We start from the raw sequence: 11,525 nt of genomic DNA, 5'->3' as shown, positions 1-11,525 counted from the left end.
TGGCTTATCTCATTAAAATCCCTACATTCTGTGTTAATGGCTCTGCCTGTTTTGTTCCCTGCCATATCCTCATGGCCTAGAATAGTGTCTGCTTCTCTATCAGACTCTAAAGAAACATTGCTGGAAGGAGGGAAGGAAGGAGGAGGGATGAGGAGGAAGGGAGGATTGTGTTTCTTTCACGGTGGGCCTGAATGTGTGGCCCACCAAGCTGTGAACTTTGGCCTTTACCCCTGAAGATTAATTATGAAGCCATGTCCCTGGTGGCTCAGATAGTAAAGAATCTGCCTGCAATGCGGGAGACCTGGGTTCGATCCCTGGGTTGGGAAGATCCCCTGGAGAAAGGAACGGCTACCTACTCCAGTATTCTGGCCTGGAGAATCCCATGGACAGAGGAGCCTGGCAGGATGCAGTCCATGGGGTCACAGAGAGTCAAATGGGGCTGAGCGACTTTCACACACACCCGTCCCCGGTTCTGCTCCCCTGCAGCCTCCACAAGATTCTCACCCCACACTGGCCACATGAGTGTCCTCCAGGGGAACAGACGCAGGTAGAGGACCTCCTTGTGACCAGCAGAGAAAACAGGGCGGACACTGCTTCTCTGAGTGCCTGTGGGTGGGGGCTAAGTGCCCACAGCAGTGCTATAAAGGCTCCTTGGCCAGAGCCCTAAGGTGGGCAGCAGCTTCTAACCCTTCTCCCTGGAAGGGCTCCCAAGATGGCCCTGGCCCGATGGGTCTTTGGTCTGCTGGACTTAGTCTGCTTGGTGTCAGCCAACATCTTTGGTGAGTTCTGACCCTGCGGTCTCGGAGCGTTGGGTCGGCAGAGACCTTTCAGGCCAACTCCTTGTTAGTCAGGATCTGCCCCAGGGCCTTGGAACATCTGTGACCTCATTTAATCCTCAGAGTGTCCCGAGGTCAGTGACGCACTCTTTCCTTTTCAGGTGAAGAGACAGAGGGTCTGAGAAGTCACAGAGTCAGTGATCAGTGGAAAGGAGATGGGAAACTAGATCTTCCCAGTTGGATTCTAGTTCCCCTCACCCCACCCTGTCAGCAAATGCTGGTGTTGACTCCATTTTTGTTTTTGTTTTTTTAAATTATCTTTACAATCTCAAGTCCTATGTGCATATGGGGTATTAGCAGGTAATGAAAAGCACAAATCTACCTGTGGTGTGAAATAGACCTGAGTTCTATTATAGCTGTGGTTCGGCCACTTAGCATTGATTTTGAATGAAGTCTCAGCTTGTTTCCTCTCTGGAAAGGAAGCAGTTGTGACTGTGATTTCTGAATAAGCCCCTGCACATTACATGCGTTCTCCATTGAGGCCAGGAAGGTACTCTGTCTTGAATCCTTCTCTTGCCAGTGGTGTGATCCTGAACAGGCTACTTTCCCAGCTGAGTCTCAGGGCCACCTGGGTAAGGCAGTGACATCACCTCCCAGGGGATCAGGGGAGTTAATGTCAAACTTGTGAGTAGCCACAAAACTGCGAGTTGGAATATACTTGCTGATGGTGCTAGAAATAAAACCCGGAAGAGCGTCTGTGTCTCCAGAGAGCCTGTCTCTGTTACTGGAATCCAGGCAGCAGATTCTTATGAGCGGCATCACTTCCTTTGTGCAGAGTACCAGGTGGACGCCCAGCCTCTCCGCCCATGCGAGCTGCAGAGGGAGAAGGCTTTTCTGAAGAGAGAAGACTATGTCCCCCAGTGCGCCGAGGACGGCAGCTTCCAGTAAGGCCTCCTCCAGCTGTGCGGACTCAGGGGCCTTAAAACCCATCTTCTTCCTGTCCCCGCCCCACTGCCCTTTATGCTCCTCCTCGAAACTAACCTGTGGCCACTGTCACTGGAGCGCTCCTCAGACCCATCAACACCAAGTCATCTGACCCCTATAGCCCCAATCCATGCTTCCTTCCAGCCAGAACCAAAGCCGTCCCTTCCTTTCCTGCAAAAACTTTTTTTTCCTGCGAAAACTTTTTACTGTAATTGTTTTAATAAGGATGCATGGGGTGGTGGCAGCAGTGGTGATTTACTCTCCAATGATCCGGTGATTTACGCTCCGATGCCCCCTCTCTTCCCTGACTTCAACTGGTGTCCAGTCCCGCTCCATACCAGTCTTTTTCCTAACTGAAATGCATTAAAGCATGGAGGGAAGGAAAAGGAAGAAGGGTACCTGATTGTGGCTTCTGTCTCCAGGACCGTCCAGTGCGGGAAGGATGGGACCTCCTGCTGGTGTGTGGACGCTGATGGCAGGGAAGTGCCTGGTAGCCGGCAGCCCGGGCGGCCTGTCGCCTGTAAGTAGGAAGGGAAGGAACTGCAGGGGGCAGTTCACACCCTACATACAGCCCTGGGCTTGGGTGTATCCAGGGCTAGTCTCCCTCTGGGCTGCAGGATCGTCCTCTTTGAATTAGGCCCTACCTCATATAGGACTGCTGTGAAAATCAATGGAACAATCAAGTCATGTGTTCAGCAAGTAGCCTCTGCTCCCCCCTGTGCCAGGCCTCACGTCTGATGCTAAGGATGCATCAGGGAAAAGACTTCAGAGTCCTCTGAAACCAGAAAGCACCCTCTTGCGCAGAAAGTGTTTTCTCAACTGGGATGTTTCTAAGATTTGAGACTTAAGGCAAAAACTTTCCTGTTAAAATAATTGCTATGATGAGTGGTCAAAGGAGCTCATTTACCTCTTTAAAGTGTGTCACAGTAAAGTTAAAACAAGGGTCAGTTTAAGCCGCTCACCTTAAAATGGTGAGATTGAGCTTCAAATCAGTTATCCTTTAAAAGAGCAAAGCTCTGTTGCAGCGCTGGTTTTGGGGGCCAACACGCTGGCTTGGGGAGCAAACTGACTCCCAGCGGTCCTGCTGAGTGACCTCTGTTGGGTGCCCCACTCTCACTGAACTCCAGTTCCTTGTCTGTAACATGAATACGGGAGCTGGCGTAGGGTCAGCTCTGATGGTTGTGAGGATTTAAATTGCAGGTAAGACACTTGGCCCCCAGTAGGTATGGAGTAGGAGCAGTAATCACCAGTGTCACTAGGCCTCATGCACCTGAAGTAGGCTTGTTGTTCAGTCGCTAAGTTGTGTCTGAATCTTTGCGACCCTAGAGACTGCAGCATACCAGGCTCCTCTGTCTTCCACTATCTCCCAGTTTGCTCAAATTCATGACCAACAAGTTGGTGATGCTATCAAACTATGCTCTGCCATCCCTTTATCCTTTTGCCTTCAGTCTTTCCCAGCATCAGGGTCTCTCCCATGAGTTGTATTTTAATTCTATAGTAAAGGCGAGTCGAGCATGGAAGGGTGAAGACTCCCCCAGGAAGTCTTCTTTCCCGCACAAGGGAAATTCGTATTCAGACACGATATCAACAGCCAGCATGTGCTCCCTTCACACCCCACCTCTGCAGCTCCAGGGCTGTTGGGGTGTCCCATGGACTGAGGGGACGCGATGAAACCTGCTCTTCCCAGCTCGGCCTGCCGGATGCCAGAAGAAATTCTGGGATGTAGAGTTGGGCAGGCCGAACGCTGGTCCTGAGGCTGCTGCCTGCTCACGGAGCCTCCTTGGGTGGTGGGAAGGACTCTGCCTTCCCGCCCCTGGGGAGGACGCGCAGTCCTCCGGGGTTCGACCCCTGTGTGGTCCCCTTGCCCTGCTCTGATGCCACTCTTTGCCGCCGCAGGTCTGTCGTTCTGCCAGCTGCACAAGCAGCAGGTTTTGCTCAGCAGCTACATCAACAGCACAGCCACGTCCTACCTGCCCCAGTGTCAGGATTCGGGGGATTACTCGCCCGTGCAGTGTGACCTGCGGCAGCAGCGGTGCTGGTGTGTGGACGCGGAGGGAATGGAGGTGTACGGCACCCGGCAGCGCGGGCGGCCGGCGTGGTGTGAGTGCCTCCCGCCTTGGGGTCCCGGGGGGCGGAGGCCCGGGCAGCCTCCCGGCGCTGACCGAAAGGGGCGAGGGCTCCCCGTGCAAAGGCAGGGACCTGGCCTTCAGCGCGAGAAGGGAGGCGTTTTAGGAAGGTTTTCTCCCTTCTGGTTGTTCTGCGCCGTGGACCGCAGTATTCACAGGCTTAACAAGTAGGATTTCCGGGAGCATCAGGCCTTAGTCCCTGCTCGGGATGCTCTCCTGTGTGTAGTAGGAACACAAGCGTCCAGACTGCAGAAGCGCATATGCCTCCTCGTATGGAAGAATTAGAAATTGTTTCCTAAACCTATGGACACCAAGGGGGAAAAGACAGGGGTGGCAGGATGAATTGGGAGATTGGAGCTGACACCCATACACTCCTGATATTATGGATAAAACAGATGACGAATGAACGTCTATGTATAGGACAGTCAGCTCTGCTCAGTGCTCTGCGGCGACCCACGTGGGAAGGAAATCCAACAAGGAGGGGGCATATGTAAATATATATAAATATAGAGCTGATTCACTCTGCTGTGCAGCAGAAACCAATACGACATTGTGAAGCAACTATACTCCAATAAAAATCAATGAAAAGTAATTGTAAAGCAACTATATGCCAATAAAAATTAATGAAAAGTAAATAGATTTAAATTGTTTCCTTGGAAACCTTTAGGTCCAAGGAGCTGTGAGATAAGGAACCGCCGTCTCCTCCACGGCGTGGGCGACAGGTCACCACCCCAGTGTTCCCCAGATGGGGCCTTCAGGCCAGTGCAGTGCAAGTTTGTCAACACCACAGACATGATGATTTTCGACCTGGTCCACAGCTACAACAGGTAAGGGTGTGCCCAGCACGGCCCACGCCTTCCGGTCTCCCACCCAGGCTTCTGCTGGCAAGGGTGTGTGTGACACACTCCGCCCGTGCGAACTGAGAGAGACCTCGCGTTCACTTTCCCGTGACAGACACTGAAGGCCCACGGCATCTCCCACAAAGCAAGCTGGCAATAGCTATTCAATTAAAATACATGAACCCTCTGGCCCAGCCAGCCTACAGAGATGAAAACACCAGAATATGAAGATTCTTTATTAGGATGTACTAGAATGTCCACTGAATCGTTGTTTGTTTGTTTGTTTTTTTAATTGAGGCCAAAAACTGGGAACAGAGTGATTGACAACCCAAGGTGGGTGTCTGGTTAAAAGCATGTTATGTTGTGCTTAGTCACTCAATCGTATCTGACTCTTTGTGACCCCACAGACTGCAGCCCACCAGGCTCCTCTGTCCATGGGGCTTCTCCAGGCAAGAATACTGGAGTGGGTTGCCATGCCCTTCTCCAGGGGATCTTCCCAACGCAGGGACTGAACCCAGATCTCTGGCATTGCAGGCAGATCCCTTACCATCTGAGCCACCAGGGAAGCCCAAGAATACTGGAGTGGGTTAGCCTATCCCTTCTCCAAGGGGTCTTCCCAGCCCAGGAATTGAACTGGAGTCTCCTGCATTGCAGGTGGATTCTTTACCAGCTGAGCTATCAGGGAAGCCACTGTAAATATTTCCGCAGCCCTTAAACAGAATACACTCAGACGGTGTTGATTTGGAGTGGGTTCTGCAGCACCTTATGATAATATCATGTAAGATACAGGGTGCACGTAATATAAGAGGATTTAATATAAGAGGAACACAGACATAAAACAGGTCCTGATTTCAGTGCATGTATATGCTTATGTGATGATGCTGTGTCTGCACAGGATTAGCCTCCCTGTATGGGATTAGGTGAGGACAGAGAGTCACATGAAGAAGCCCATACTGGGTGGTTGGAGGAGTCAGGAGAGGAGAATCAGCAGAAAAGGAAACATGTGGACCACACTGATGCAGTCTCATAAATGGCACGTATGTGCACCTATTAAGCTTGTTTAAGCTTAAAGATTTATATAACAAATATAAAAATGGTATTTTTTAAATAGATCTTGACCCAAATACCTGGATGGCTTCTGGTTATTTAAGATGGTGACTTTATCAGTATACAGGGCTTGCACAGACTTCAGATATAATCAAAACACTATGAGGGGAAATAATAATATTAATTTGTAAATACTGGTAGGAATTCTCTTAGAGAACCTGAGGCTTTATGTGTCTGGCTTTCAAAACCACTAGTTTCCTTCCTATGAGAGAGAAAGGGAATTCCCATGGGCTGTGCCCAGAGGGGTCACGGATCGGCAGCCTGTGACCAGGTACTGTCCCAGAGACAAGTCTCATTTGAGCTGCATGCTATTTTCAAAACTGAGAAATTTTAAATTGAATCCTGTGAAATTTCAGTTTGTGTAGGTAAAAATAGTCCAACATAGCAATTTTGTATGTTCAACCCAAGATGCAAAATTCTGAGTTCTTGATTCTAAAGAACATGGTTGGGGACTGCATGCATTGTCCCAGGGCACCAAGAAGCTGATTCTTTTTGGACCCCGCCCGGCACTGTGGGTCTCTTCCTGTGTGTGCCACACCCCTCCTGCTCCAACTGTTTGCATTGTATGGCCCCTTAGCGTTTGCCCTGTGACCCTCGTTCTGACTCTGCCACTGCTGGCAAAGCGACCAACTCACTTACTTCTGAGTCCCAGTGTTCCCATCTGTAAGGATAACACCAGCTCATTAGTCATGTGAAGATCTGAGGACTTTTTCTCTCGTTCATGGGGGAGCCACATGGGGCCGCCCCGCCCGCCACGTCCCCAGGATCTCGCCTTCACTCGCCTGTGCCTTCACACCTCCGCGGTGCGGGTCCTGGGGACCTCCTTCCTGACCGGCCGCCCCCCACCCTCCCCTCTCAGCCCCACTTGAGTCACCGCGGTGGCCTGGGTCGTGGGAGGACCGGGGCGTCCACACAGCATGTTTCCTTAACCTTCCATTAGGACAGAGCGCCATGGGTGGCTTGCTCAGGCCCGAATGTAAGCGTGTCTTTGCCTGCATTGATATGATAAGCCATATCGATGCGTAGCCACGCGCTCAAACAGGATTGCAGTCGGTGTCCACACAGGCTTGGTGAACTGCTGCTGGACGCCCGGTGGGCCAGGCTGAGTACTAGGAATCGGACTTCCTCGGGAGTCAGCCGTGGTCCTGACCCCACCTCCCGCCACGACCTTGGTAACCCGAGGCGTCCGGCTCACAGGCACCGGGGTCCAGTGCCGCTGGGTCCAAGTAAGTGGCTCCAAGAGGCTCTGGGCTGTGAAGACAAACCCACACTTCCCAGTGATGGAAACACCCCATGAGGGCGCATCCTCTTCTCCTGGTTAGTATTTATTTCAGCACCTGGTTAATGCGGTTTTTTATTCTTTGCCTATTGCACTGTTGTGACTTGTTGGCCATTATTTGATTTTTGTACGAAAAAAAAAGCTTTGTTATGGAAATCAGCATACTATTTTTTAAACCTGGAGAGAAGATATTATGGTGACTGAAAATATGGTCAGGTGTCAAATATAAATGTATAAAAGCCTTCTTGCTGTCCTGTCAATACTGAAGGTTTCTTTTTTGTTTGTGTAAACTCTTAATTTCTATCACGGTGTCATGAATTTTTAAAATCAGTATTTCATTACAGTTGTCTCAGCATTAGTTAACTAATTTTTGCCAGGACCATTATTGATCAAATAAATTCAACAGCCATTTGAGGGAGAGAAAAAAAAAAAGATCTGCGGAGCCCTTGAAACCACTGAGAAAATTGTAAATTATTATGCATTTGTAGGGAATCCATCACCAGCTTTTGCAAATGTAGGTTACATTCCCCTACCCACCTCAGGCCTAGAAAATGGCCTGCCCATGTGCATATTGGAATTTCCAAACGTCCTGATTTACTGATGCTCAGCAATGCAAACCGATGTACGCTCAGTCCAAGTTCAATTGGGTACTCACTGTATACAGTGGAATTTGGGACCCTTTCATCTACTTCAATATGTATAAAGATAACTGGAAACGACGGTCTCTAGCACAGAGTGGGGGATCTGAAGAACGGAAATTAAGGAGCCCACCCTAGGAAGCACCGTTTGTGGGTTATAGGCCTGTCTGGCTCCTTCTCAGTTCGGTTCAGTCGCTCCATCGTGTCTGACTCTTTTGTGTGACCCCATGGACTGCAGCACGCCAGGCTTCCCTGTCCACCACCAACTCCCAGAGCTTGCTCAGTATCGTGTCCATCAAGTCAGTGATGCCATCCAACCATCTCATCCTCTGTCGTCCTCTTCTCTTCCTGCCCTCAATCTCTCCCAACATCAGGTTGTCTTTTCTAGTGAGTCAGTTCTTCCCATCAGGTGGCCAAAGTATTGGAGTTTCAGCTTCAGCGTCAGTCCTTCCAATGAATATTCAGGACTGATTTCCTTGAGGATTGACTGGTTGGATCTCCTTGCAGTCCAAGGGACTCTTGAGAGTCTTCCCCAACACCACAGTTCAAAAGCATCAATTCTTCGGTGCTCAGCTTTCTTTACAGTCCAACTCTCACATCCATACATGACTACTGGGAAAACCATAGCTTTGATTATGGGGACCTTTGTTGGCAAAATAATGTTTCTCCTTTTTAATATGCTGTCTAGGTTGGTCATAGCTTTTCTTCCAAGGAGCAAGCGTCTTTTAATTTCATGGCTGCACTCACGATCGGCAGTGATTTTGGAGCCCAAGAAAATAAAATCTGTCACTGTTTCCATCGTTTCCCCATCTATTTGCCATAAAGTGATGGGACCGGATGCCATGATCTTAGTTTTTTGAATGTTGAGTTTTAAGCCAGCCTTTTCACTCTCCTCTTTCACTTTCATCAAGAGACTCTTAAGTTCTTCGCTTTCTGCCATAAGGGTGGTGTCATCTGCATATCTGAGGTTATTGATATTTCTCCTGGCAATCTTGATTCCAGCTTGTGCTTCTTCCAGCCCAGCGTTTCTCATGATGTACTCTGCATAGAAGTTAAATAAGCAGGGTGACAATATACAGCCTTGATGTACTCCTTTCCCAACTTGGAACCATATTCCATGTCCATTGTTCCATGTCCGGTTCTGTTGCTTCCTGACCTTCACACAGATTTCTCAGGAGGCAGATAAGGTGTTCTGGTATTTCCATCTCTTTCAGAATTTTCCACAGTTTGTTGTGATTGATCCACACAGTCAAAGATTTGGTGTAGTCAATAAAGTGGAAGTAGATGTTTTTTCTGGAACTCTCTTGCTTTTTTGATGATCCAACAGATGTTGGCAATTTAATCTCTGGTTCCTCTCACTTTTGTAAATCCAGCTTGAATATCGAATTTCTCGGTTCACAAAATGAAGCCTCGCTTGGAGAATTTTAAGCATTACTTTGCTAGAGTATGAGATGAATGCAGTTGTGCGGTAGTTTGAACATTCTTTGGCATTGCCTTTCCTTGGGGTTTGAGTGAAAATTGACCTTTTCCAATCCTGTGGCCACTGCTGAGTTTTCCAAATTTGCTGGCATATTGCATATAAACTGAACTGAACAATAATTCTCAAAGAACTTCTTGCAGTTGCCTGCTTGAGGCGCAAGCTTTGTCCACCAGAGGGCAGTCGAATTAAAGGCAAAAGTTCAGGACTAAGCATCTATTGTTAACCAAAAACCTGAAACGGGAGCTTTTCTTTTATGTAAGCAAGCATGTCTCTGAGTGAATTCTGATTTAAGAAGGTCATGGGAAGGGTCAGGTAGTTGGTTACTGGAAGCCCAGCTATGCTCAGGAATTTTCTGATAAGCAGACCCGGGCAGTGCCAGCCCCAGCGTCTCCACTGGGCAAAGTGTCAGGAGCCCTGGAGGCTATGTGGAGAGTCTAGACATAGTACCCTGGATGGTTGTCAGATGAAAAAATGCCAGATGGCCAGTGATAGTTGAATTTCAGATAAGCAAGGAGTAATTTTTCAGTTTAAGGGTATCGTGAATATTGCATCAAGAATTTTAAAACTGGGTGAGGGTTGGAGGTATCTCATGAAACATCAGAGTTGGATTTTAAAAAGAATGGATTGCAGTCAAGGAATAGCAGAGTGGGTACCTAGGGGTGACTCTGTAAGTTTGGAGGCCACTGTACTATTCCAGGTGAGAGGGATTGTCAACTTGAACCACAGCAGGTGATGGAGAGGGATGGTGGGATGGAGCGGGATTGATGGAGAAATGTTGACTTGGTGGGATTCATGGAAATTGGGGAAGGAACAGATAGGAAGGCTGAGGGAGAGAAAAAGTCAAGGATGACTCCAAGGTCTGGTTTCTGGTTGGCTGGTAGAGGAAGAGCCTGGAAAGGAAGAGCCACAAATTTGCTTTTGGAATATTGAATCTGAAGAGATTTCTTTGGGAAATTCACATGCAGAAGTGGTGTAAGGCAGTTGACCCATTTCCATGGGGCCGCAGGGAGCCTGGAAGCCTCACTTGCCAACCTGTTTGTTGTGGGTTCTTGATGTGCTGGGTGATGATTTACGCTTGAGCTTGACCACAGCATTTGCCCATTTGAAGCAGATCCTTTTGCCTCTTGAAAAAAGCAGCTGCTAACTATACCCATTTGGCTGGTGAATTTAGGGAAAAAAACCAGGTCATGGTGGGGAGTAAGCTTTGCTAGCTCTTCTGCCCCTTCCCCTCTTTCACAAGGCCCTTGCCTAACCACTGGCTAGAGAAGTGCATTCTGGTTAAGTAACCTTGGTTAAGAGCTGACGCCATTATCACGTGAGCCTTAGTGATCCAAGGTAAGACTCAGTCAACTGGTCTCTTTATCGGCGCTGTCCTTAGTGACAGAACTCATCCAAACTTCTTCAGATGCACTGGGAACTTCTGCTACACAGATGATCCAATGAGAAGGAGCCAATGCATTTTAATATGCAGGACAGGGACCTGGTTATCTGAACACGAGAGTGACTGTGTGCAGAAACCCTCATGGACTCATCATCGCCTGTTACGCTCACTGGACCCTCTGCAGGGGTCTGCAGTGCACCAGGCATTGTGGGAGTCATCACAGCTCTTAATTTTGATGGATCTGCTGGTCTTCATCAAAGGCTGCATATCTGGAGGGACCGGCCACCATGAGAGGGGTGGGAGCGTCTGATTGAGTAAGGGTGCTGGCTACCTGAGTCCAAGGGCATGAATCCTGCGGTGTGGGTGGGCATGACCAGACACCTGGTTGGGACTGACGTTATATTTCACGGAGCCTTATTTGTGATTTCTTTAACTTTGTGTTGGCCGCAACCTGAGCATAAATGCAGAAACACCATCATTTCCCCCTCCGTTACAATCTTCCTTCTTGAGGACTCTCTGATCATCATCCTGAGGTGTTGCTTTTCATTCAACAAAAGGGAAGCATCCTTTTCTTTAGTTGAAGGTCAAGGTGGGTCTTTGGGTTGAATTGGTGGAATGTGGGACTCGAGTGGTTTAAGCTTCCTGTGCCTCATGCTGGAATGGCCTGCAGAACTTCGGGCCGGCCAGGAGCCCTGTCACTGCTGTTAGATGCCAGGAAAACCCAGGATCCAGCAGAGAGGAAAGAGTATCAGAGCAGAGGTCTGCTTTTCGGGAGATGTGGCAGGAACAGGGAGCAGCCAAGCACACTGAGTAACCCCACTAACAGAGGTCACATGGTGGTGACAGCCTGGATTTGAACTTCAGCTCCCACCACTACTTTAGATGGTGGCCAACATACCTCACTTCTCTAACCTC

At 49.0% G+C, this 11,525-nt stretch overlaps 1 protein-coding gene across 1 annotated transcript in view; it reads left to right on the top strand.

Annotated features, from left to right (window-relative positions):
* The first annotated feature begins 712 nt into the window (after window positions 1–712).
* The window catches only part of TG (thyroglobulin), a 240,814-nt gene continuing 230,001 nt past the window's right edge, over window positions 713–11,525 (top strand). The window contains exons 1-5 of the mRNA XM_055431976.2: window positions 713–779; window positions 1,612–1,720; window positions 2,183–2,280; window positions 3,657–3,860; window positions 4,554–4,713. Of these exons, the coding sequence (XP_055287951.2) occupies window positions 713–779; window positions 1,612–1,720; window positions 2,183–2,280; window positions 3,657–3,860; window positions 4,554–4,713 (638 nt within the window). The remainder of the gene's footprint in view (window positions 780–1,611; window positions 1,721–2,182; window positions 2,281–3,656; window positions 3,861–4,553; window positions 4,714–11,525) is intronic.

Source organism: Moschus berezovskii, chromosome 16 (assembly GCF_049115385.1).
Source record: "Moschus berezovskii isolate FMDL1 chromosome 16, NW_MosBer_1.0, whole genome shotgun sequence".
NCBI classification, from domain to species: domain Eukaryota; kingdom Metazoa; phylum Chordata; class Mammalia; order Artiodactyla; family Moschidae; genus Moschus; species Moschus berezovskii.
Note: the sequence above shows the minus strand (reverse complement) of the source record. Positions and strands in the feature narration are given on the sequence as shown.